This window comes from Lethenteron reissneri, chromosome 21 (assembly GCF_015708825.2).
Source record: "Lethenteron reissneri isolate LAM-NWPU_2019-01 chromosome 21, ASM1570882v1, whole genome shotgun sequence".
Classification (NCBI taxonomy): domain Eukaryota; kingdom Metazoa; phylum Chordata; class Hyperoartia; order Petromyzontiformes; family Petromyzontidae; genus Lethenteron; species Lethenteron reissneri.
Window position 1 is genome coordinate 3625496 of NC_083799.1, and position 27688 is coordinate 3653183.

The window sequence follows — 27688 nt, forward strand, 5'->3', positions numbered from 1 at the left end:
AAGGTGTCGACTGTTTGTTCAAGCCAGAGTGGAAAACCTCGCACACATCGTCAACACCAATGAAGCTCAATGCTTATAGCAGACCACCGTAGACGGTATAATGTAATTTCACCACGCATCTCAACACGAGCTGCTTGGTTCATGTACACGCATGGAGTGTGTGCCATATAAAACGAAAGTAGGCCGTGTGACGTCATGAACTCTGGACTGTCAGAATGACTTTGTCACATTGGGCACAGTTTGTAAAAAAAAGTGCAGCACATTTTGACACTTCACCCTGCCATCTCTTTGCTTTGAAATGAGTATGGTATTTAAAGAAACAGTTAATTCAAAAGGAAATCTCTATATATATGAAAGGGATATTTGTGAATATGTGTGTCTGTTCGAAATGTTTAGAGTACTTTCCGACATGCAACAAATTTGAAATTTGGCATATGGGTAGTTTCCAGACTGTACACAATGCAAAAAGTATAAAAAATTACTTTTGTATTTTGGGGGGGGGGGCGCAATAATGCATATGTTTTGCACGGCAAGTGAGCGGTCAAGTAACATCTGTGATGTCACCCGCATGCGGCAGCGTTACGCAGTGTGCCTGCTGACGTCACGCATCCCCCAACCCTCCGCGTAGGCCGTGAATTAATCAAAGACAAGAATCCAAGTCTAGGGCGAAGCCGGGTAATAAAGCTAATAATATACAATTTGTCAAGGGCAGACCTCATAGAAGAGGCGTTATTAAAAATCATACTTTCATAAAATGCCACACTGCACTTGCTAAATGTCACTGCCATGCATATTCATGAGGCCTGCTTGAGGACACAACGGGTGCAACTTGCAGGCTGCATAGGCTATTTTGAAATTAGCCGTCAAAATTCTCCCCAACCACACACGAGGCGCCATGTGCAACAAACGACCACAGTGCCATACAGCAGCTGAATGAAGCTAATGTTTATAAATCTTTACATTTTCCAATACAATGGACATATAAATTAAATAAAAAAATATAATTATAACAACGTAAGGCGAAACTATGCTCTTTTACAAATGCTGTGAGGATCTGTCAACCAATTAAACATTCATAGACAATTACAAGTGCCTGATTTTTTTAAGAACGAGCCTAGGGGGGGGGGGGGGGGGCACAAGACAGCTGTGGGGGGAGGGCAGAGGAAGACCGAATGTGCTCACCTGCCGTGGCTGTAGCAATCATGTTGCCAGACTTCTGCACCTCATCGAATTTGTCAAACAATGCAGCTAACCTGCAACGAACATACACAATAACAAAAACGACAATATGAATGGGTCGTCCGAATGAACGCTGCACAAGATCAAGGTAAACACACAACGGTTGCTCGGCTCGTGCAGCCTACGCAGAGAGCTGCAGCGATGACACGAGAAAAGATTTCCTCATGAATAAAACATAAGCCTGCGCGACGCAACGCCCCCACCCCTTCCCTCGACTGTGCCCCTTCCCACAGCCCCTGGCTCACGCAGTCCTCCTTCCACTTGGAATGCCGGTCACAAGCACACGCGCGCACACATGCGCCAGCACACCTGTGACACAGCCCGGACGCCTCGTCATTTTGTCACGTATTTTTTTCCCTGCGAAGCCACTATTATTTCGGCAACAGCTCCGTTCGCGGGGTCGACAATGGTGAATGCACGTTAGTGCGAAGTAATTACAAAACCTCTCTAGCTGTCATGCGAATTTACAACTGTACTCTTACCGACAACACAGGAGGCATTCAGGACACACAAAGGGCATATAGAAACATTGGCATCGTAACACCATGTTCTAAAAGCTTCAGCATCACTATGCATGGAACCCACAATTCTCGAGAGCTCCAAGATAAAAATAGATTTTAATTATAATCATATTCCGATAGGATGCCACCATTTTAAGTGGCTACCACACTGCGTCCTGTGACGCAGATAAACACATTAAGCAAGCACAATGAAAGCAGCATTTGGCCAGTAAACTGGTTCCAATTTTTCACTGCTGTGCTGTGCTATTGTGTTGCTTCCTACTATAAGGTTTGTCCTGCCACTAATGAGCTCCTGCGGCACTGCGTGGAAGAAGCTGTTCATGTGATGCCAAGTCCTGTGAGTCCAACTGCTGTGTAAGAATGTGCTGCGATGAGAAAAGCAACCTCAAGTACCCTGCCTTTTGCTTTGTCAGGATTTAACATTTCACTTGATTCTGAGCTATAATACAACTGGACGGGCCCCTCGTCCAAGTGAAAATTAATTGGTAAAGATTACTTACTTCCAATTAGCATCAAATGACATAGACAACATTACAAAAGCACAGTTTTACACAAAGAAAACACTAAATCTATTTGTTGGTGTGCAAGCAAGGCGTCTCATAGCATCTGTTTTTAGTCTCCTGTTTAGAGGAAATATTTTGTGGACAAGTGTATACACAGCAAATAAAATACCCTCCTGGGGATAATTCATGCAACACTTACTATTCTACAGCCATGCATTATGGATAGGTGAGGGACCAGAAGGGCTGACCACAAACCAATAACATGGGAATGTTAAATCACTGCCAATGTAACTGTGGATTCAATGAAGACACTATTCATTATGTAGTTAAAATAATTTTGCAACACTTTGGAAACAACTTCACTATTTTTCAGATTAGTTATCAAAACAGAGCTTTACTTTCAGTGTATACAAAGCAATTGGTACAATAGTCTCTATCAAGCAACCCAAAACAGGATATTGCCTTTGGCTTTCAGCAACATGGCCATTTAAATAAAGTTAACCACAATATACGAAATACTTTCAAATCCATCAATTCTAAGCCGAACTATGTTATAATTTCAAGGGCACTTGGCTGAATACAAGTATCTGGATTCATGCAGAATAAAAAAAAAACTCCGTCGAGAACAAGTTAGAATTTTCAAAAGAATAACCGATTCCCTGTTTTGCCCATGCAGTTTCCACCCATGAGCAAAGATGGCTATTGGAAGCATGTGATATCGCATGCTCCTTTCATGAGCGTACATACGCTCCACTTGCAAACAGGGTGGAAAGAAATCATATTTTAAGTGGGCTGAATGAACATGACTGTGTAATCTACTGTATGCCGCTGGCATAGGCAAATGCTGGTTGTTCATCAAACTGGCCACAGTTAATCATATGTGGGGCGTTGCCTGTGCCTGGAATTGAGGACAAACTTTTACAAATGCTGCATTGGTCAGCTCTTACTAGAACCAGATACAGTGTGAAATCTCTGGGCAGCAACCTTCCAGATAGCAAGGTCAGAAGACAATGTATAGCAAATGCAGGTTATATGCATAAATACCATTACAATTACATATAAAAAATATATATACTGGATACAGATTATTATGGTTATGTATATTAAAGACAGGGTACATGCGAATAATATGAACAATTATAGTAAAACACTTATCAGTAGTGATAGTTAAATACATGTTTCCAGATGTTTTGACAATGAATACCCAAAACAAACCAGGCAGGTGAAGGTCAGTGTTTCCTGTGACCTATTACAAAATTACAGCAAGTCCTACCCTGTTCATGTCAGCCCCATGTACGCTCATGCCACAAGTATACACACACACAATGAGCGGTACGAAGCAGCCAGACACCGGGGATGGCAGGCCCCATGCTGGATTTTTTCCAGCCAGAATGGAGTGTACCAGTCATCCAGAGTGTCAGCTGTGTTGAATGTATGCAAACAATATTCAAAACAGAAATTAACACTGTATGTAACACAGGTCAAATCAACCAAATTAACCAAAAACTAAACAGGATTTCTCGAGGCTTCGAGAAACCTTTGCGTAAGCATAAGCAAAGTATTTTACTATACTTGTTTGGAAAAGCCGATTTAAATAATCATCCCTTAGCAAAAGTAACAAATTTTAAAGGAAGCTCATTGTGAATTTGTCAATTTGAAGCAGAGCCAGAATGCGAGCGTATAAATGTCGGCTCGAGTCAGTTTTTTATGCTCGTGATGGAGCACGCCCATTGTCACGTTAATACAGCTTCAGCGAATGCCATGCACGCGATACACCACATGGCACGCGATACGCACCGCTGCTGAGGAAGGCCCTTGCGACTGAGGTCCAAACGCACCTTCTCACCAACGTGCCGGTAGATCTGTACCAGACTCAGCGTGGCCGCGTCGCGCACCTATGTGCAGATGGAACAACAAAGGGAGAGCAGTGGCCAATAAATAGCAAGCATAACTACCCACAAGTACCTCCAGCCTTGCCTCTTACATAAGGCTAGCCCTATCTCGATCACTCAATATCATAAGAACTGAATCATCCAAAGAGGTGCAGATTAATAATACATTGGATTAATCCAAAGACAGCTAGCAGAGCAATGCCTTCAACTAGCAATGGCTCGTGACTGATGATGACGAATTCATGTGGACTATGAAAAAATAAAATATAAGAGATGAACATTCTGATAATAAAATATAAGCAAATGGAAAATTGCGAAGGCCACATAAAACAATTGCATTGTATCATCATTTACAACATGACGTTAAAACCGAGCTTCATGGGTAAACAATAACTACTTAGGTATCTACAGTTACTGAGACGTTTGCACATACATCTCTCGTGTTATTGCACATTTAGTTTTACAAATTCTGAACAAAAAAGGCTGATAATTCATATGTTTTTTTTTGGATCAGGCCATGTGATGATATGACAAAATTTGTATCATTAGACCCTCCGCCACCCAACACAGCCAAACAATTTAATTGTCAAGTATACAAGCATTAAACATGCCAATTATCGTTTCATCAAATATCCTCAGGACAAGTTTCAGGGAGCCAGCATAACAATTCAGGAAGTCAGACAAACCTTTTAACCTGACCCGGCTCAAAAGTAAGAGTCACAACCTCACAAGATCAACCAATAAGATTTAAACTAGATATTAGTCCTTACAAATTAATATATTCTATTTTTATTCTGTTTAAGACTTTGGGTCAGGTTACAGAGTTATGCTGGTTTCCTGGATTATTCTGACTTGCTGTATCTTGTCCTGATGATGTTTGACGTAATTTGAAATGACACGTCATATCAAATGGCTAAATTTGATTATGAGAATTGTTATTTCACTTACCGGTGAGCTCACACAAGAACAATTGGCGTGTTAAGCACTTGTAAACGTGGCAACAAATGTCTGGCTGTGTCGGATGAAGGTCTGAGCGACATAAATTAGGTCAAATCATTGGGACCAAACCAAAAAATCAATGACTAATAATAAGAATGGCTGTGAAAACCTACGTAATAAGTTAAAGTATGATGCAAAAGCCTACATCCTTCATATGTGCATAGCACACTTACCGAGCCATTAGCATCTCCCAGTAACATGCAGATGTGAGGTACAATCTTGCTGAGGGTCAGACACTGGGCACCAAACCTGCAATGAGTAAAACATAAAACAATAAACATCTGAGAATAAAACCATGGCAACGCAGTGTTTATATTCCCAAATACCAGGCCAACACAAAACACTGACTTATTAGTGATGTATTTTATACACCTCTGAAACGTTGCTATGCAACATATATTGTTCAAGAGGTTCTGGAATTTTTAGGCATAGCAACAGGTGCCATTACAGATGGTTGGTTCGATTAAAGATGTTGAATCAGTGATGATATTTTGGTTTTCGTAACCAGGATCTCTATTGATTTAGGTATAGCTGCCATCATTGGCATAGCTGCCATCATTAATACCACATCGTGGCTTTCCTTAAAACCCTCTGCTGCTAGACCACCCAGATTTTATGGCTTACCAAAAATCCATAAAGAAGGTACACCACTCCGTCCTATCGTCTCCACCATTAGCTCACCCACTACAAACTGGCCAGATTTCTGTCTGAGACCTTGCAACCATTCACTGGGAAGACCATCTCAGCTGTACTTAACTCAGCTCACTTGGTATCTCTAATTAAGGACATCTCACTATCTCCAGGTGATTTGCTTGTCAGTTTCGATGTGGTATCTTTGTTTACTAAAGTTCCTGTGCCTGACACCATTGCAATTGTAGGGGTGTTAAAGAGAGGGCCCGTTATGCATGGCAGCCTATGGAAAACAAACACAGTGGGCGGGGCTACGTAAGTGCACGAGGAGGTGCCCTCTACGACGTCCGAGCCAGACACCCTGGGGGGGGCTGGTTCGAACGTTATGATCCCCCGGGGCCCCACCCCTCAGGGAGGGGTTGGGTATAAAAGGGGATGTTCAAAGGGCTCGAGTCAGTTATGTTTAAGCTAAGGGAACAAGACTGAAGACGTCTTAGATAGAGCCCTGGACTCCCCTGGTTCGATGTCCTTTTCAGGGCCGGACAGGACTGAGCCAGCGGCGTGGTCCCGAAAGCCAGAGCCGGTGCTCTTGTAAGAGCTGGTCTGGAACTCCGGGTACCGGGCCCGACTTACCAATGTCGGGCCAGTTAGCCTCTCCTAGCCCATTAGTGGAGGATTCGGGGCTAGGACAGAGTTAGCTAGGGGTGTATCCCGAGTTATACGGGTGAGGGGGCCGATACCCCCTCGAGTGTGTATCTGCCCACTGTCGTATCGTGAAATAAATATACGTGTGCCTCAACCTCGGCGTCAAGCGTCTTCACCGGTACTTCACAATCATTAAACATTTGGTCCAACAAGGACTGAATTCTGATGTACCGGCCCTGGTTAGACACTGCCTCACCAACACTTATTTCACCTGGAATGGAACATTCTACAAACAAGTTGAAGATACCCCAATGGGTTCTCCCTCATCTCAAGTTGTAGCCAATGTTTTCATGGAGAAATTTGAGACAAATGCCATCCAGGCATCCACTCTACGTCCGTCCTTGTGGAAGAGGTACGTAGATGACACGTTCGTCATCTGCCCACGTGGCCTACCAGCTCTGGACCATTACTTCAACCACATCAATTTCATACACCCAGCAATCAAAACCTGACTCCCACCACCATCCATCCCAGAAGAATTCCCTCATCAAAACTCTACACCATAGAGCTCGTTGTATTTCCGACAATCACCACCTAGCCAGTGAGCTGGAACACGTACACCAAGCACTCAAGAAGAATGTATATTCAGACAACACAATCCGTAAAGCTATCACCCCAACCGTTGGGAAAGAACCATCTGAGGACCCAATCAAAACCATCACCTTGCCATACATAGCAGGGGTCACCAAAAAATTTCCCAAGTCATGAACAAACACAAGATCCAGGTACGATTCAACACAGTACATACAATTCGTGATTTGATCCTATCTGTGAAGGATGTGATCCCTGACATGCAATACCCCGGTGTCTACAAACTAAGCTGTGTCTGCGGCAGCAGTTACATTGAGGAAACTAAGTGACATGTCTTGGACCGGGTTCGTGAACATAAGGCAGATCTGAAACACGGTAGGACCAATACCTCAGCCGTGGCTGATCATTATTTTAACGCTGTGGGCTCACACGAAATTTATTTTTCCAAGACGAAGGTACTCTACAAACCCACTGGCTATCAGCAAAGATTCGTTCATGAAGCCATCCAGAAATTTAAAAACCGACACACTTTCAACCGAGAAAATGGGTACAAACTGAGCAATCATTGGAAGGACGTTATTAACCAGCTTAGGTCATAACTGGCTGTGTTGTTCCCTTCCTACCTACCTATGTGAGCAGTTATTTTCGACTCCCTGAGTTACATTCACTAACACAGCCACCGTTAGCTGTGTTAGTAAATGGCGGCTTGCCATCCTTTTCCACCTCCATGTGGCGATGGCTCTTTCCGAGCTCTCTCCGAGCTTACATTTACAAGCACATTTCTGACATTGACATGCTAATCTCTCTTACATTGACATGCTAATCTCTCACAATACAATAGCCACCCCTACAGCTTCGTTTGTCAAGATTTACCCGATCTTACATTCACATGCAAATTTCAGCTCTAGCTCCGCCCACTGACCCTTGGGCTACACCCATCTCAAACCTTGATAACTCCCTGCCTTAGCAGCACTGCTGACATAAATCCTTTCAAAAGGTACACTGCCTGCAATATCACATGTGATATATTTATTTAGGGATTGTTATTCATTAATGTGTTGGGTTTTTGTGATTTGTGCAGATGCACCACTATATTTAAATAAATTAATGATAGATGCAGGGCATGTCAGGTTCTTAGGTGCAAACTCAGCAGTGTTTTGAGCTTCGTGCCAGGCACATCTCACATAAAATCCCTATATTATTTCACGCCAATAACCTTACTTGTTGATGGTGGCGCTGAGGCACAGGCAGACTCCTTCTCGTGTGCGAAAGTTTTTATGCTTAAACGCTCCCAACAACCGCTCCCAAACAAACTGTGAACAAAAATAACAGCAGACATCACACAAGTATTATATTATTATGCTAACATAGAAATATTAATTATTATGCTAGTACCATTACAAGTTAAAACTGTCACTTATGTTTTTAAAATTAAATGCAACTTGATGCATTCATATTTTCACTTACACATCTGTGTGTCACATAACAGTTTTGATATAGTTAAGTAGGAGCAGCATGCAAGATATCACGAGTCATGATTTAAATTCCCAGACAAAGTAGACTCATTCCTTTCGTGGGAAATCAACAGTAGTTGTAATACTGGTCTCTGCTATAGGTTTACTGAAATTTCCACTATTGACTCAGGAAGGCCAACAGGGGTACACATGAATAAGATGATCATCAGAGAGTCAAAACCAATTCATGGCTTGCCTGTTTATATTTTTTACTGGAAAACATTAGTCTAGAAGGTGCATAAGTTGATAGATAAATAGCCAACCTCGAGCTTATTTATTGATTTATCATCCACAAATCCTACACAATGGTGCACAATGAGTTGAGAGATAAGCACACTTGGTTCAGTCCTCAAAATTTCATTTTGATCACAGTGCCTGGCAATAGATCGCCTCTTACCTGTGGTGGTGCTGCAACGTCCATGACCTTAAGGAGGAGACCTTGAGTTGCCTCCCTGACCTGATCCTTTGCATCTCCAAACCGGTCGATTAAGGACGGCAGGACTGAAGAGTAAAGACACAATGCACCAATAGCTATGAGCACTACCCTTCCTGGCACATTTGGTCATATCATATTAAACCCATCAGTTTAAATATATAAAGTTTTGAAAATTTCAAAAGTTGATGCGTTCAACATATTAACAAATATGCTCAAAATAAAAAAAAGTACACAAATTACATGGCGTTCATAAATTTATACGAATTTAGTTTACATTTTAGGATAGATGGGAGGGTATAAAAGGAGTAGTGGTGTAGTGGTGTAGTGGTGAGTGCATTGCTCTATGAACCCAAAGACTTGAGTTTGATTCCAAGCCATAGCTCGAATTAGTGGCGAGTGGTATCAGAACAGGTCCGGGGCATCTCTTGGTTAACTTGGGCTAAAATTAGCACTTTGTGCAGTGTGTAAAAAATCAGCAACAAGGAGGCAAAGGGCATGATCCTTGCCATACTTCCCCCTATTTATTGTTGGCCTTAATAAGCACATGTCATTTTGTGTGTATATATACATATGTAGGAAGGCCTACATGATCGTTTTCCAAAGTAGACTCAGCAGTTATCAGCTGTCCAAAACCAGTAACAAGATACGAGGATTGAAAGTGCAATGTCACATGCTCAATATATTGTAGGGCGACGGTCGAAGACTATTTATAACCTTTCTGCATCCGCCATGTAAACAGTGCAAGAGAGAGGCATGGGAGCAAACGTATTCACGTGCAGCAGCACGAGTAACGCCTTGTGACTTTGACGTTAAGTCGACAGGAAGAGAAAACTGAAACCTGCCTGCTCGTCATCCAACATATTTTTTAGAATACATGTGTAAACATTAGGTGTGACATCACTGTTAAAGGTACACAGTACCTTGTGCCTCAATGACTTGGCATTTACATGTTTATGTTTTGCATAAAATTCTATATAATACGGTGTACAGTAATTATCCCGAGGCATACAGGACCCAACCCGACAGAACATGACATCATATTGATCATACAAGCTCACCATGTACTACATGCATGATACTGGTAGGAACCTCCTGGTTACACCAGCCCACAGGGGATTATTGTGTCCGTCTGTCGTGCATCCAAACATGGGAGGGATGTGGCTGGGTGGAGAGGGGAGGGGCTGGGTGGGGAGGGATGTGGCTGGGTGGAGAGGGGAGGGTGGGGAGGGGCTGGGTGGGGAGGATGGGGCTGGGTGGGGAGGGAGGGGCTGGGTGGGGAGGGGAGGGTGGGGAGGGGCTGGGTGGGGAGGGGAGGGTGGGGAGGGGCTGGGTGGGGAGGGTGGGGCTGGGTGGGGAGGGGAGGGTGGGGAGGGGCTGGGTGGGAGGGGAGGGGCTGGTCACCCCGTGGTGCCCTTATAAAACTCAACGTTTAACCTACTCACGCCGGCTTGTGCCCGCCCTCACAGTCGGGCATATTTGCGGAATACACCACGCCGCCGTTGACCCTGCAGGCCATTGACCGAGCAACCTAACGTTCCTACCAGCTCCCTCCGCAAGAATGTGTTTTCCAGGGACAATACAGTGAATGATCGCGAAATGAAAGCAACTCATGTGCTCCCCCTGTTGCTCCCGTGCATACAAGGTTTAAAATGCTAGCACGATTCTTAGTAGGAATCAAAACGATGCCTGGACTGAGAATTGCAGTGGAGTTAAAAAAAATCATTACCTATTTATACATTGGCAAGAGTATCTGAAACACGATCTAATACTTTGAGAGTGCATTCGTGAATTTTCAAAATATGCTCTGAAGACCACAAAGTTCCACACCTAGAAGTTGTTGACACCACCATAGCTTGCCAGTGACATATTTCCTCCATGACAAGCACATCTTCCATCTGATTTATGCAACGACTATCCCAGTGTGTGCTGCCCATTAAGCAGAGGCGTGCAAGAGGAAGGCAGCTAGGGGTACAAGCCCAAGGGGAGGGAGGAGGGGCAGGGTGTGGTGAGGTGTAGACGGCATGCCACTGTTTCTATCATAGTTTTATTAGTCTTGGCAGCTGAAGCTTAGCTGACAGTCTTCTGTATAGAGTGACAACACTTGAGTCATGCTAAACGAGCCAGACCGAACATTAATAACAAACTGTACTACAATGCTCTATCAGCCAACGACGGCCGTGTGTTAATTAATTCTACCGCATGCAGAATGTAAAAAATGCAAGTGAATTCTGTGAAAATATATTTATTATATTCATATCACGGTCTGCTGATAGTGTTGAAAGATGAATGTTTAGCGGAGCCGAAGGTGTCAAATTCAAGCCAGTAGCTTTACAGGTAATGTATTTTGGTTTCTGAGATATGAAACTTCACAAGGTGACGATGACAGCACAAAAATTTAAATCAAACCGTGTCTGAGCTTGCTTCTCAAGATTTATGCTTATAAAATTATTCATTGAAATTAATGCAGTTACCAGGCACACCTACTCAAAACAATACATCTATATTTGTTAAACTTTTCGGATTTTTTTTAATGTACAAATATGTTTTGTTTAAATGTTAGTTCAGTAAAGTCCCCTGCTATGACACTACAACAGCTGTGGGCGATTTCGGCAGCTTAAGTACAATAGCTCTGAGGATGATGTCAACCCTGCTGCTGCGCCCCATGACGCGACATCCTGCCCTGGATTGTCTCCGAGCTATGGATCATATCTACACTCACCCAACACCAGAACATAGACGTGACTTGCTCAAACGGATTAAAAAAGAATGGTACCATATAGCTCTTTTTCAGAAGTGACAATGTATTACTACTATAATTGCCCAAAAATGTGTATAACGCGTGTGACGTCACTCCACATGCCGCACCCCCCTCCCCCCCGTCTTTAATAATAAAGTAATCATGCGCGGGTGGATTTTTACACTCACGCAGGATAAGGTCGAGTGGAAAGATATATTTTTTTCGCAAAGTCGCTTCAAATATGACGTTTCTTTACAGAAAGTCAAAAATATACGCAGCAGTGCTACATCCGTACGTGACGTCACTGCAAAAGAGGCCCACCCCCCTCATTAATAATCATGAGCGGGTGTATTTTTACACTCACGCAAATTCGCTTTAAGTTTGACGTTTCTTCATTGATAGTGATTGCAATCAATAATTCTACGCAGCAACAAAGTGGATTTGGTGTCTTTATTTATTTCTTCAGCACTTGAGACAAAAGGTAAGTCTAATTTATGCTTCTACATTATGGTATAATAGACCTTTCTCGGTGATTTTCCACATATTGCATCGATTTCCAATTTATTTCAACCCCAGCGACCGAAAGCAGAAGAGAATAAAGTATCAGAGCAGTGAATTTGAACAAATTGAAGGTCAGTTATATACAGTGCTACAGTGACATTAAGTGAAGTGTTTTATGACATAGTTTCGTGCAAGATTCACTGCCATCAAATTTACACAAGATACAATTAAACTCTGCTCGATTTTTTTGTAAATATTACAGCTTCCGTCCTAGGACGGGACAAAGAAGCTAGTATACAATATGAACACACTGATGGGAATACACACACACACAAGGGTTGTGTTGACCCCATTTCCGTTCTCGTTATAATTATATTGTTGGTACTGTTCAGCTAACTTTATGCAAAATATCTTTGCAGGTCAGAGGAGATTGGTCCCTGCACACAATGCTGAAGTTTTAACAAAAGTAAATGATGCAATTCTAGATTTGAAGCTTTCGTGACTGCAAGGATTCATACTCGGTAAAATCGCACGTTATTTTTTAACTGGTGATTTTTCAAAGAACATATTTAGTCAGATAATAAATCGACATGATGTAGTAAAATAGCATCGGGCTTTTGGAAATTGTGCTTGTGTTGAAAGGCTAAAGTTACAGTATGGTACACAATAATTTCGCAAATCGTAGCCTTGACATGCATCAATCAAAACATCCTGCTTATATCGACAGAACCTTTTTGCCAGTATCCATATGATCAAAAGAATAGGCTTCACCCTTTTCTGGCAATAACACAGGTGTTAAGATGTTCAAACACTAAATAGTCACCGATTGCATATTATCAGTGCACGTTTGTTTGCATATTTTACCACAAGCATGTGGTTAATGCAGACTTTATGCCTTGCAATAGGTTGCCTATTTGGTGTTTGAACATCTTAACACCTGTGTTATTGCCAGAAAGGGTAAAGTCAATTCTTCTTCCAATCATCCTGCTTATAATTCACAATCTGTCGTTAACAATGACCAACAAAAGCCAAAGAAAGTCAAAGTTATGGTGAGAGGTTGCATGCTTATGACTTACTTGTGCCCAGATGCATCTTGAATCGATCCTGCAAGCGATCCACCAGGGCCCCCAGCACCTCTAGGCCAAGCAGGGACACCTGGGGGAATGCCAAACAATCTGTAATGGCCTGCATATGCTTGTTGAACATTTAAGGCTATGGTCAATTTGCCACTGTGTTCATGCATGTAAACTACCTCAATGCAACATTTACCAACTGTGTTGTTGTGGAAACAGGTGCATATTAATTGTGGCAAAATTCGCTCCATCAAAAACACCTCAAACATACTTTTGATGTTAAATTGAGTACTGTACTTTGACGTAATAATAAATGACATGGAGAATATGTATGGGATACAGCACAATGCAAAGGACAGCAGCTTTGCAAAAGAAGATTCTACATTTTGTTTTACAATTCACCATGAAGAGCAAGTGTTCTCAGATATATATATAAAATGCTAAGTAATGTCCCAGTTATCGGTCAGCAGCCATGAGAATGCACTTTCTCTCCTACCATAATGCTGCATGATGCCAGGCCATCGTCATAGAATAATGAAAAATGCACGATAATTTGACAAGAAGGATTAATCGGTGTAACAGTTTGCAAGGTGGCAATGCCGAGGAATTAGTACTTGCAATGTGGTGAATATTAAGCAAACATACTGAATAGGAAAGTGTTTGCCATAATGAAAACAACAGTCAGTGACTATGAAACACTACACGTGATTGGTCAATAAGGCAGTAAAACACTGGACCTTTGATCAAACTTTAAATTGCTTTGGGTGACAAGTAACTCACATGTTCATAATTTTTATTTTTAGCTAAAAGTTTTTCAAAATGAATGCCATAAGTCTCTGTAGGCCACAACAAAGATGCACTTGTAGTCTTGCAAAACGAGCACAGCCCCACAAGCTTAAGTCGATGAAGATTATTTCTCATCCATTTTCCTCAGCCGGTGTCCGACTGCCTCTTTCTCACTAAAATAAATGCCAACTTATTCTGTACAGCATCTAGAGATGTGGTTGCATTTAGATGCTATTCACATAGCATCTCCGATTAGCACGATTGGCTATGTAAGGTGCAAAAACGTTCAACATACATTAATTCACGTAACATTATATCACGTATTTTCCAGGATCTGATTGATAGCATGCATGTAGTCGATTGCGGAAAACAATGATTCACCTATATTCTTGGTTCTTTCGGTAAAGTCACGTAGAAGGGAAATAATAAAATAATATAAATATAAAACGTTTCACCTCTACATTACCCATTAGTCTGTTCCCAATCACCTAGTGAACAAAGAATATATAAGTGAGAGAGGAGGTTAATGTGCCTAATTCGTTATCATCTCAGACATGCTAAGGACAGTCATTCCTGGATTAATGACAGGAAATTTTTGAAGAACATAATAAAGGCTGCAATATTGGGCTTCAGATAAACTTGACTAATACAAATGTAATAAGAATGTTTTGCATCAGTTCACATTAGATGCTATCACATGGATCGGAAACATGGACGATGAAAAAGGAACACAAGCAAGATAACATGCACGTGTATCATACAGTGAGAGATAGTAAAATGAAAACATGGATCAGAGAACAAATGAGAATTAGAGACGTAATATTGAGTGGGAGTAAAGGTAAGTGGAATTGTTAGGAGCGATGAGGGCCATTTGTCAAGACTGATGATAGTTGCAGCCAAGAGGAAACAATCAATAAAATATCCACTAAGGAGATGCAACGATGTGGCCAGTTCATAGTTAAGATATATTGTAGCAACACAAGGCCGTGAAGGATGGCGATTACTTAGAGGGGCCTTCATCCAGCAGTGGACAGCGTGGTTGATGATGAACAAGTTTAAAGTCAAAATGAGCAACATGCACTGATGCAATCCAATTAGAGTTAGAATTGGGAAGCTGCTGTAAAACGCATGAAGCACAGTATATGAATTCAGCAAATATTAGTATTACGCAATTATTTTCTACTCTTTGTCCACCCACTGCTGGATGAAGGTCTCCCCACACCACGTCTGTCATGGGGGGTGTTTGATCCTACATCACTGCGCTTGGCGGCTAAAGAGAAATAGGTTATCATACTCTTTAGTTCTTTCGGTAAAGTCACATAGGTAGAAATAATAATAGATCACGACGTTTCGATCGCCACACAAGCAACCGTCTTCAGGTGAAGATGGTTGTCGTGATCTATTATTTTTTCTACCTACGTGACTTTACCGAAAGAACTAAAGAGTATGAATTCCTGCAGTCACAAAACCTTCATATCAAGATAGAAATAGGTTTGTTTCGAAAAATTGATAAGTTACTCAAATTATGCTCATAAAGACAGGACATTTTTTATTCGACTTCTTTTTTTCTAAACCCAGTTTTCGATACATTAAATGAGCATACACATTGGCTTGATGCAACACTGTGTCGTTGAAACTTACAAAATGTATACTGCTGAGATTAATGTGGAAAATGTATATTTCGTAATTTCTAGAGTGAGGTGCCATCATATGTTCTTGAAATGAACTACACTGTTTTGAGCACTTCAATGACTTCACAATTTCATGGACGAGCTTGCATGTGACAGAATAACAGCCCATAGCAAATGAAAAAGTTACCAAAAAGTACACCCTATCTTATGAATCCGTTTAGTTACACGCTGCTGCATTGGATGCCAAGCAGCTGCAGAGTGCCGTACGAACAGGCACAACTACTACTGTATCTGCGGTACCATTCCAGTTGTTAAATATATATTAACTCAAAACCTCAAACATTCACTGAAGCATGTCTCTTGCGCACGTTTACCGAGCACCACAGACCCTCGACCGCCAAATACAATGTACAAAGGGCCAAGGGACAGCAATGGAAATTAAAAGTATGGAATCAGCAAAAAATGTACGACAAAAGCTGCCACAGCCGTTCCTCTCTTCTTCAGCAGCCCTGTGACCAGCACATGTCAAATGGGTTCAGCTGGCATGGCATGTCAAACTCGGTCACTCGGCTAAATTGGGAGTCACCAGATCAGTTCACCGAGAATACTTACCTACAAAACTATACAGTACTGTACCGTGGGCATTTTGGTCCATTGCACATTCGCAGCGTGGTATTTTTCGCAATTTGTACAGCATTACATTATTATCACAGTTTTACACCTCGGTTTACGTTGGCGATGAAATATTTTACATTTAAAAAGATGGACATACCGTACTGTATACGACTTTGGGCAGCTTCACAAAACGTACTCTAAAGTAGCAATGACATAAGCAACTAGGAATGCAATTAGAGAACTGCTCGAAAGCTTATACAGCTGATCAGGGCAGGACTGAGGGATTAGCTCCCCTAAGGCAGTCCGGCATAATCCTTAGTAAATCAGCTTCTTACATTCAAGCATTAAGGAATGGTTATTTTTCAAGTAACAGCAATAACTGGTTGATGAAATCTAGAACATGTACGTACGAGTTTCCTTGCTCAGGAAAGATGGTTTTTTAAAGTGAGGATTTTGCAAATGAGCTATTTCCATATAAAGGCATGTGGTCGTCTGTAATATGTATCGCTTACAGAATGATTTTTAAAGAATGTGCAAAATTATAGTTGAAAGGAGACTTTTTGGTGCATAACATTCAGTGGCAAATGAAACGCAAGTATTGCTTGTTTTAACTCTTTAAAATATAACATTGCAACACAACGGGCCACTTGTGATGGTTGAAAGTTGGTTCAGTGCCTATGAGACAAAAGCCAAAAAGGAATATGTAATGGAAAACCACGATTCACCTTGAATTAATCGACACATTAACAATCAATCAGTTCAACGTTTCATGGCTATTATAAGCAAGTGTTCTTCACACTCTGAAAAGAAAGGTACGTCAGCGTTTTTCTAAACAAGTCCATCAACTCTATACACCTCGAGGGCCTGTCTATCATCTTAGCATCAAGCCACGAATTGGGGAAAACAACCCCTTGGTGAGAGGTACAGTAACAACAGGCAACATCGCTTTCACTTTGGCTGATAGGACACGTTAGCAATCACCCCCACTATTTGACACCGAAGATGTCCCAAGCTGGACATAATGTTTTGTTTCAACAACACGTGGCACTGCGAATTGTTCAAAAACTGACCTTAAAGTTGCTTGATCCAACCCAGCCGGTCAGTCCGTCCACCATACGGTCCAGGAGCGATGGGTCCTGCTCCACATCCCACGATCGCACAGGATCTGAGAGGTAGTCCACCAACTCCTGCCCAGTCTGCAGTCGCTTGCTGACATCCTTCTGCATGACCTGCATCAAGAAATACTCCATGTTCTGCTCCATTGTTTGTCTCCACTAGATTCTTTATAAGACGACACAGAAACTACCGGTCCCTTTTTTTTGCTTCAATTCCTGCTTTTGTCGTTGAATCTGAAGATGGTTTCCGATCTAAAACGTTCCGACAAGAAGTGGAGAGAGAAGGGGGGGAAAACTTCTGGTTTTCTGGACATCCGAGTCGAGAAGCCCTCTTTAATGGCTTTGAGATGAACGTCTTCACAGCTCTCCAAGAATGTTCAAGCATGCGGCCTCGTTGTTGTCGCGTGTGAACGGGACGCAGCACATCCTCCCGTCAGCTCCTGGACAAGCAGAACTGTGTGGACATAAACAGAGACCAAGGCTGTCAGCAAAGAGGACGAGAACGACGGCTACGAACAGCAAAACGAGGGCGGTCACCCTCCTCCTCTCTGTGCGACGGAGAGAAGCAATTACAGCTCGCGTCGTAAACTTACGCCCCACGTTTACTTGAGGTCAACACCACCGCGTCGTCTTTCGCTTTAAGTTGCTTTTCGATGGTTTACCGAGGCCCCAGAAAGTATGCAGCTGTTGCCACAAAGTGCCCCCCACTGTAAAGTGGCAAATGTTACAAATAACGAGGCACAACGCTGCACAACGCAAACCCCGTGGCGTCGAACAATGCGAGGCATGGGGACAGCGCTGCCAAGAAATTGGCTGCCGCCCTATGTAATAGAAATGACGGAACTTTTATTGAACAAATAACAAATCAACACACCCTAAACGTTGCCGTGTTGTATCGCTCGCCGTCCCGCTTTGTCTCACGTTAAAACATTTGACGCTGCCACCTCGGACCAGGCCTCCCCTCACCCGGCTCCACAGTTTTCCACTTTTTTTTGTTCAACAAAATTAACTCGGCGTGAAAGTTACGCAAACGGGCTCCGGAAATCTCGATGTTTTCAACAAAAATTGCTAATTCTGCCCCGATGTTAAAGCACGAAGACTTTTTTTATTTTAAGAAAATATATAATTGACATTAAATAACGATTTAAAAAATTATTTCCTTTCTTTAAGGGGGAGGCGATCGCCGCCGCGCTGCCCCGCCTGAGGCCTAGCGCCAGGCTGCGGCGCAATTTCCAGGCGAGACCGGTCAAGCACCACACCCCCCGCGAAAATAAAAAAAAATCCTCGCTCGTCGCGCGTTACGGCGACAAAGTTTAAAATTGGCGGCTTAGCGGCGCCCCGGCAATAGACTGGCACGCTCGTGGCCGCCTTTGTCGACGTCTCTGGCACGAAACCGGCCGCTCCAGCGCCACTTTGGCGACTTTTCGTGGTAGTTTTGCTCTGCCCGAGACCCCGGGGGCAACTCACCTCGCGTGGCGGCGCCATGAGACCGTGCGTCACTGCCCTCTCCTCCCTCCTCCTCCACCACCACCAATTAAATACAAAATATTCTTATTATTAGCAGTATATAGTAACACAGTAACAAGTGTATGCGGTACGTAATATTAAACTAAAGTTAGTAACGTACAACCATATACAACTGTTCACCCATTACCGCAGTGGATTGACGAAAAAAATTGGTGGTAATTCAATCCCACTGTTGGGTTAACGTAAGAGCTGTTTTAGGTTGTAAGTATTAGGGTGAGTACGTTCTTGCCATGCAGTACACTATTCTATTCTTGCGCATGATGGCAGCAGCAGCAACAGCAGCAATGTGTTAAGGAGCTCAATGCCAACGTCGAGGTCTGCTGCGAGACACGAGAGGGCTTCGAGAGAGAGAGTGAGAATTCGTGTAGTTTTACTTTTGCTTCTCCTACAATGGTTCACCATTGGAACCTCATTTTCCAGAGTTATGTTTTTTTGTTTGCATTCCGACTGCAGGTATTGTGGTCAATGCAAACATGACTCCTTGCAAAAAAAGGGGTCAGTTTTGTTGCCAGATAAAAGGATAAAAAAACAATTATCATACAATGGTTCACTATAATATTGTCCCCTAGTTTGCGTTGCATGGCCACAATCGCACCGCTGTGGCGTGTTGTCTTTTAGTTTACATTCACGATGGAGATGTGCGCATGCGGTTGATGGTTAACTACCAGTGTCTTCGAGGAATGTCAGAGCCAGGAGGTTGCAATGTTTGGGTCTCGAATGAGGTGTTTATTCTTTACGTTCGCGTTACTGGGTGATATTCCAGGATCAGTGAAGGGGAAATTGGGACATTTTTGAGGTCCTGGTTGATGGGTAGGGTGTCATTGGCGAGAAAATGTGTAAACTCCTTGCAATACACTAAATTATATTCACACTGAATGGGTTCCTTAATTGCCACGTCGAAGTATAATAAAGTAAATGTTTTACAAAATGTAAGATGCAAAAAATGTGAGTAACATTAAATAAAACGTAAATAGGCATAAAAGAAAAAAAAACTTGCCACATTCTCGATCACTTGCCTTTCAACACAAAATACATTATATATTGTACAAGGCCGATGTTTTGGGCAAAGGTCCTCTTTCAGAGAGAAGAGCAATTGTAGTATAGCCTATACTTATGATTGTCGGGTGGTGTTCATGACCAATGTATTGAGTTTTTATTTTATATATGCTTACATTCGGATATCTGTCTGAATACAGCAGAACTTGGTTTAAGTGGATAACTGGACTGATTCGACTTATCTCAGACTCATCAACAGGGTTGTAGCCAGTTAGATACTGTCGATGGATGACCTTTATTTATGACCAGATAACAGCCCTTCAAAACCATAAGTCGATTTTTAAAGGGAGACCTGTGGTAAAAATAAGTTCAGAAAACAGCACATTTCAATCCGTAACTACAACTTTGCAGAAAACACATTTTATAATAAAAGTGGATCAATACAACTTAAAACAGTCAATACAGATGTTAATAAATATAACATCCTTCCAAAATAAATGTTTTTTTTTTAATGTACACGACCGTAGGTGTTTTAAAGTTAACTTTATATACATTGCACTTTGGAGAAAAGGATCGGTTGTAACAACACGTAATTTTGAAGCTCCAAAAGCCACTGTAAACGCGACACCTTGGGCCACCGTTGGTCCAAAGGTTCCAAGCGCATGCTAATGTTGGGCCCGACGTTCCATGTTTACTGGCTAAGCTCCAGGGTGATTTCAACAAACTACAACATCAGCTAGTTCCCCTAAAACTAGTCCTGAATACCTATAAAAACCAAGGTGCTATGCTTCTCACCAAGACTAGAGCAGGAAGTTATTTTTCCCCAATTACATTCCTTAAATAATTATCAAATAGAGCAAGTCAAGATGTATAAGTATTCTTGGGGTCATCTTTGATTCAAAATTGAATTTTCAAGATCACATTGATTCTATTGGTAAAAGACAAAATAAAAAATTGGTTTTCTGTATCGACACAAGCATTGCTTCACCCCCATTTCCGTTTGTAATTGATAAAAGCTACCATACTTCCTCTACTTGATTACTGTGATATCGTATATAAATCAGCCCCCAGTACTGTACTGAAGAAGCTTGACTCAATTTATCACTCGGCCTTAAGATTTGCATTGAACTGCCCATATAGGACCCACCACTGCGATCTCTACATCGGGTCAAACTTAACATCTCTTAATGATGTACTTGCAAAAAAATCAGCAGACTACCTGCTGGATCTCCTTACTGTTTCGAAGAACAAATGTGACCTAAGGTCCTCGCTCATTTATCAGCTTCACATTCCTTATTGCCGTACAAATACTGGAGGAAGGGCCTTTGCTGTTCATGCCCCCAGGGTCTGGAATGCTATCGCCAATTAACTGCAACTTGGATCACTACCTGTGAGATCTTCACTCAAAACTGCTCTTGAGGAGCTGTACACCCCTAGCTGCCACTGCTGTGCAAAGTGGCCTGAAATCAAATGCATCGCTCCGGATGACCGCTGCAAAGTATGATCTTGAGTTTTGATTATAGTGTGCTGATCTTTAAAGGTGCATTGAAAATGTTTGATACTCCTGCTGATACTCCTGCTGTTATGAAGTGACTCATGCTGCCAATTATGGCTGCAAAGTTTGGTCGTACATGTTATGTTTATCGTTTATTGTTAAATTTGAATCACAGTTCCTATGATCACTGTTACATTGTTTTTATAGCTTTATTTTGGTGATTTCAATAACGAATGGTTTATCCTCATTTGTTTGTTGAAGTACAGAGTTAGCCTGATAACTTTAATCGAAATTGTTGTTATTGTTTGACTTGCATCCCATTGAGATTTTGCACACAACGTTGATATGCAGTTTTTTTTTTGGAAGACTTTGCTGTTTTTTCCTGTATTTTTCTGTTGCGCGTAGTCACTTTAAGATGTTCTTTTTCATGTTTTTGTTTGTTGCGGTTGCACCCGAGTCAAGAGTCGCATGGCGCACAGGGCTATACCTAATAAATGAAACTGAAACTGGCTAGGAGGTGACATGAAGATTAGCATTATTTGGGAGTTTATCGCCGTATGAATGCATGTGTAGTGACTGTGATTGTCACTGTGTGGTGCCGGACTTACAAAGCCACGGCGGATAATGTGTTGGCATTACGTGTAGCCGCTTACTGGGCATAGTACCAGCCCTAGCGGGGCTTGGGTGAGCGCTGGTCAGCGCAGAGGCACCACATACAGTGTGCGGGCTCCCGGTGAGGGAGCGAGAGGGAGTGTCAGCCAGCCAGGGTTACATTGGGGCATGATGCGCTGGTTGACCTGCCAACATGTGACCGGATGATATTGGAGGGGGGCCACCGGTGGATGGGGGCCGCTGGGCGGTCACGTGGTCTAAAAGAGCTCTCGGGGAGCCTTCAGGAAAGAGCTCGAGAGATCTAGAAGGTGGGCGGTGCGAGGGGCAGAGCCAGCCCTAGCCCAGGCCGATATAAGGGGGGGGCGTGAGGGGCTCGGGGTTCTTCGTGTTGCTGGTGATGAAGATCCACGTCGGGTAAAAGAAGCCTCTAGCCACGCGGTCCAGGACCTAGCTTGTGGCCCGGGCCGGGATAGCGAATCGTGTCTAGTTCTGCTGTCGCGTGGCTCGATGAGCATTCAACACCCAAGTGTAGGTTGTGTTATGTTGTGTCGATTTATTGAATAAATAGTGTTGCTCCCAAGACAACGTCTGCGACTCAGTTGGACTCACTACACATGTATACAAAAAATATCACGGTCTTATAAATATATGAAATCACCTTTTACACGACTACAGTATGATATATTAAATTTTTCAATTTCAATCGAACATCTTGACACTTATGTGCTCAATTATTTTTTCATGGTGTTTTCAGTCATTATTTTAGATGGTTTTGCATGTTATTCAAATGCTAAACGTATTACACTATGTAAAACATTTTTGTTCCTGGGTAGTAAGTGTTATTTAGTAATTGCTTATGGCAAAAAAGTATAGAAAATGGCTATTATTCCCCACAAACTTTGCTTTTGTGACCAGGACAGTGATATTTAGAAATTTACCTATTTTCAATGAGAAAACGGGCGAATTTGTGTCTTTTCGTTCACATAAAGTCAGAAAAAACCAACAGATGAATCAAAATTAACATGTATTTATACTAAAGTAATACAAAATTTTCTACAAAAGATTTAGGAGTAGTTTTTCGAGATTTACGATTATACTGTAAATCACTTTCACGCATCATCCCACAAATGTAGTCTCCCATCATGTTCTCGTGATGCTGTCCTTGGTAGCAGCGTTCAAAGTCCAGTATATCCTGGTGGAAGCGCTCGCCTTGCTCCTCCCAGTACGCTCCCATGTTCTCCTTGCATTTGTCGAGATGAGCATCAAGGATATGGACTTTGAGGGACATCTTACAGCCCATTTTGCCGTAGTTCTTCATTAGAGTCTCAACCAGCTCCACATAGTTTTCGACCTTATAATTGCCCAGGAAGTCACGAACCACTGCGACAAAGCTATTCCAAGCCGCTTTCTCCTTACTAGTGAGCTTCTTGGGGAATTCATTGCACTCCAGGATATTTTTTATCTGTGGTCCAACGAAGACACTGGCCTTTGCCTCAGACAACTTAGGGAAGAAGTCTTGAAGGTACTTGAAGGCTGCCGACTCCTTATCTACAACTCTTACAAATTGTTTCATAAGGCGCAATTTGCTGTGCAGTGGTGGCATCAGCACCTTCCGGGGGCCCACCAGTGGCTCCCACTTGACGTTGTTCCTCCCCACAGAGAACTCGGTACGCTGTGGCCAGTCCCGCCTGTGGTAATGCGCCTTGGTGTCTAAATATTTTGTAGTAATTTTTGTATTACTTTAGTATAAATACATGTTAATTTTGATTCACATTTTTTTTTTTCTGACTTTATGGGAACGAAAAGACACAAATTCGCCAATTTTCTCATTGAAAATAGGTAAATTTCAAAATATCATTGCCCTGGTCACAAAGGCAAAGTTTGTGGGGAATAATAGCTATTTTCTGTACTTTTGAGGCATTAGCAATTAGGAAATAACACTTCCCAGGAACAAAAAATGTTTTGTTACAGTGTTATTAATTTTATCACTCTGGACTCCCTCTGCTGGTAAAACTTTGGATTTCATTTCCTGAACACGGCGAGCCCTATCCACTTCTGCCGCATGTTTACAAGACAGCATTCCTTGCTGCCAATGTAATAATCAAGTAGGGTTAGGGCTAAGTTTAGTTACCCGAAAAGGTTTCTTAACATGAAATCAGACTTAACTGGCTCACCTTTTTAGCTGAGTAATTTATTGTGACGGAGGACATGAGGTAGCTAAAGCTCAATGTTACTTCACCACCAGCATTTTTGGCATGAGACCCATCCCTGTACATTTTATATTAGACAAGTCCCCACAGGTATTCACTCTTACGCCTTTTGTATATTGTGTGGATTTATCTGCAAATTGAGAGGACATTTGAGACTCATTATGGAGAATACTATCCACATGCTCACATGTTCATGGGGCATTCTTGGAAGCTCATGAGCAGTTGTCTCTTCAGCTATTGTCGTATGTATTCTTCTGTAGAGTTGTGATCCATAACGTGGGAAATGTCACGAGTGTTCCTTCATTGAGTAGGTGCAGTTTTTTTTTATTTTGCTTTGCGACTATAGAGCCTTAAAACATTGAGCTACATAGCAAAAGTGGCACAACACCATATTCTAGAATTTAGTTTACTCTTTATTCTTTTGTCCACAATTTAGTTTTGCAACTCTTTATTGCATGAAGGTCAACGTGTCCTAACAGGCTCTGCCCGCTGACAGGCACACAGGGGGGGTAATCGTTACCAATGGGCCTGCCTGTGAAACTGTAATCCAATATCCAATCTCACTCCCACATTCGCCACACTCACAGAAGTCCCCCCCCTTCCCCCAACTTCTCATAAGATGGGATGTACTGAGCACAACGGTGTACTGGTACCAGGGCATACTCCTGGCAGCACCAAGTGTTCTGTATGAAAATGATTTATAACACACGATCACTGTAACGCGACCAGAAGTTTGACACGAGTGATATATATAGTCTTACCCCACTCATGCATCCTGATAAAATGGTTACATAAATAATCTAATACAGTAATGATGTATTATATACAGGAAATACAGTTTTTATGTAGCACATAGCCTAATTCGGCATGTATTTAGCACATAGCCTAAATACATAACAAATGCATAGCCCCATAATTTTTGTGACATTTTGCGTATAAATTGCAATCCATCAATGGGTTACTACAGAGCAGTCTAACAAATATATATAAAAAACAAAACTCTCTACTTACATTACACAGCATGTGTAGGCTACGTACAATAATTAAGTGCAATTGTTACATTATGCTCACCATTATCTTCACCTTTATTTTACCCAAAATGGTTCAAATGGTGACCTGGTAAAACCATCCATAAATGATAAACCAAGGGAGACTGCTAGGAAACTCAATATTCCAGGATTATTGAGTACAGTACATGGCCTCTATGACCTCATGGTTAGAGCTATGTCATGGAACCAAATCTTGGCCAGTAGTCATCTAAATACAGGCAGCTGGCAAATTTGTTGTTAAAGCCCACTGTTATTTGAAGAAAACCGATTTAGCGAAAATGCACACTTGCATGCTGACTCCGAAAGACGACCACAAATCAGGCCATGGCAGAGTTTTGACTCTTCATCTGCCAGACCATCTCCCATCTCGGCCATGAATCATTCGCGTTTCTTTCACTCGCGTCGCATTGAGGCTCCAGAAACCGTGCAGCCCACAATGTGGCGCTATAGGCATTTATAACCGGACACAAAACCGTAATCCCATGGGACCATACGGAATACCAAGGTCCGATTAAACATCCACTGCCAGCATGGCTCTATGGAGTGCGAGTAAGCTGGAACTGCTAGTTTGGTTAAAGACCTATCTGGCAGTGGATACCGATTATTGGATGCCAGTGCACATTCACTCGCAACCCGCACCTACGATTAGCACGGTTGGCTACGTACGTTGCGAACGAAGTTCAACATACGATACATACATACGTTTACATGTCCATATTTACAATGGGCTCCTACCTCCAATATCGTGTCTTACTGTGCTGACCGCACGAGTATGTACTGTCAGGTGTGAATCTGTTGGTGTGAATACATGCCAATGTCATTACAGAATCATTCTTGATTTTAAGCTTTCGTGACTGCAGAAATCCATACTCTTTGGTTCTTTCGGTGGATAGAAATAAAATAAAACAAATCACGACGTTTCGATCGCAGCACAAGCAATCTTCATCAGGTGGAGCAACCACAGCAAGAAAATGTTGAAGTAGGCGAGAGAGCTGCCGTGGCAAGAGCTTATATAGGTAAGAAAGGAGGAGGCAAGGGGGGAGAGAGAGAAGGGGGTAGGGGAAGGAGGCTGCGTGAGCGCTTGGGGAAGAGGACGTGAGGCTGAGGGAGGAAGTGGGCGGGGCTAGAAGTGGAAAGCTGAGTGTGGGACACGGGGGGGGGGGGGGTTAAATGTATTAGTAAACGGCAGGTAGGATGGAAACAACCACAACCTGTCCAGGGATTACCTGGTTAATAACATCCTTCCAATGATTGTTCACTTTGTATCCATCTTCTCGGTTGAAGTTATGTCTATGTTTATATATCTAGATGTCCCCCCCATCTCTCTCTCTCCTCCCTTGCCTCCCCCTTTTTATCTATATAACCTATTGCCACGGCAGCTCTCTCGCCTACTTCAGCATTTTCTTGCCGTGGTTGTTCCACCTGATGAAGGTTGCTTGTGTTGCGATTGAAAGGTCGCGATTTGTTTTATTTATCTTATTTCTACCTACGCGACTTTACCGAAAGAACCAAAGAGTACAGTGTAATTGTTCTTATTTCTCGGAATCAATTGTAACCCTACAACCTGGAAAAAAATATGTGTTAAGAGGCAGAACATTTTGGGTAAATCCAGTGAATCCAGTGGCAGCGGCTGTGTGCACATTATAGTTAGGGTATAGCAAAGCGTGTAATGGCAATATAATGACATTAGCTTCTTGGCAAATGAAATTGGAAAATTAGAAAGTTGTGGCTGGCAAACAGTGGCTGCCCAAAAGAAAGTATGGCTAGGACTGCAACTAATAATAGTTTTGGCATAGAGGTAGTGACGATGATGCCTAAAAATAATTACAGATTAATTAACTGGCTTATGATGTTTTGTTTATACAGCTCACCTTACATTGCAAGTGTAATCTTCACCTCATATCGGTAGAACAATGATTGTATCTTCTGTGAATTCTTGCTGGTTTGTCATTGGAGTTCAATAACTCACTTGCATTGCCCGAATGGTAGAGTCTTGTGTAAACTGTGTAATCGTGTGTTAATTAATTCCTCTGCATGGTTTGCACTGATAAATATACAGCTGTTGGTATTACGTCAGTTGTACCAATGGTTGTGTACACATTAATTGCGAGAAATTCTCTCAAGAAATAATTGACATTTGTAAAGGAAAAAAACCCATCATGCTAATTGCATAAAAAAGCCAAAAACATTCCCAATAAGCCAATACATAATCTGTTAACCTGCTAATGGTGTGACATCACGAACACTCTTGATGGCTTGGGAATTGTCCCATTTGAACCACAACTGCCCTCGTATTCTGGGTCCCAAGTGTAAATGTAAAGGACCACAAGGGTCACCAGACAGCATAACAAGTAAACCCGTAAAAACAAAG

At 42.2% G+C, this 27688-nt stretch overlaps 1 protein-coding gene across 30 annotated transcripts in view; it reads right to left on the reverse strand.

Moving 5' to 3' along the window:
* The window catches only part of CLASP1 (cytoplasmic linker associated protein 1), a 78442-nt gene extending 59324 nt beyond the window's left edge, over positions 1-19118 (reverse strand). For 7 of the 30 annotated variants that reach the window (XM_061555482.1, XM_061555480.1, XM_061555481.1 and 4 more), the window contains exons 1-8: positions 18896-19116; positions 17384-17882; positions 13285-13363; positions 8932-9035; positions 8242-8333; positions 5328-5403; positions 4061-4158; positions 1183-1253 (exon numbers count right to left, since the gene is read on the reverse strand). In XM_061555482.1, coding sequence (XP_061411466.1) covers positions 1183-1253; positions 4061-4158; positions 5328-5403; positions 8242-8333; positions 8932-9035; positions 13285-13363; positions 17384-17575 — 712 coding nt within the window. In that variant the 5' untranslated portion in view covers positions 17576-17882; positions 18896-19116. Of the gene's footprint in view, positions 1-1182; positions 1254-4060; positions 4159-5327; positions 5404-8241; positions 8334-8931; positions 9036-13284; positions 13364-17383; positions 17883-18302; positions 18741-18895 lie in introns of those variants that run through there. The other 23 variants (XM_061555496.1, XM_061555495.1, XM_061555493.1 and 20 more) reach the window with 13 other exon arrangements.
* Positions 19119-27688: the final 8570 nt, after the last annotated feature.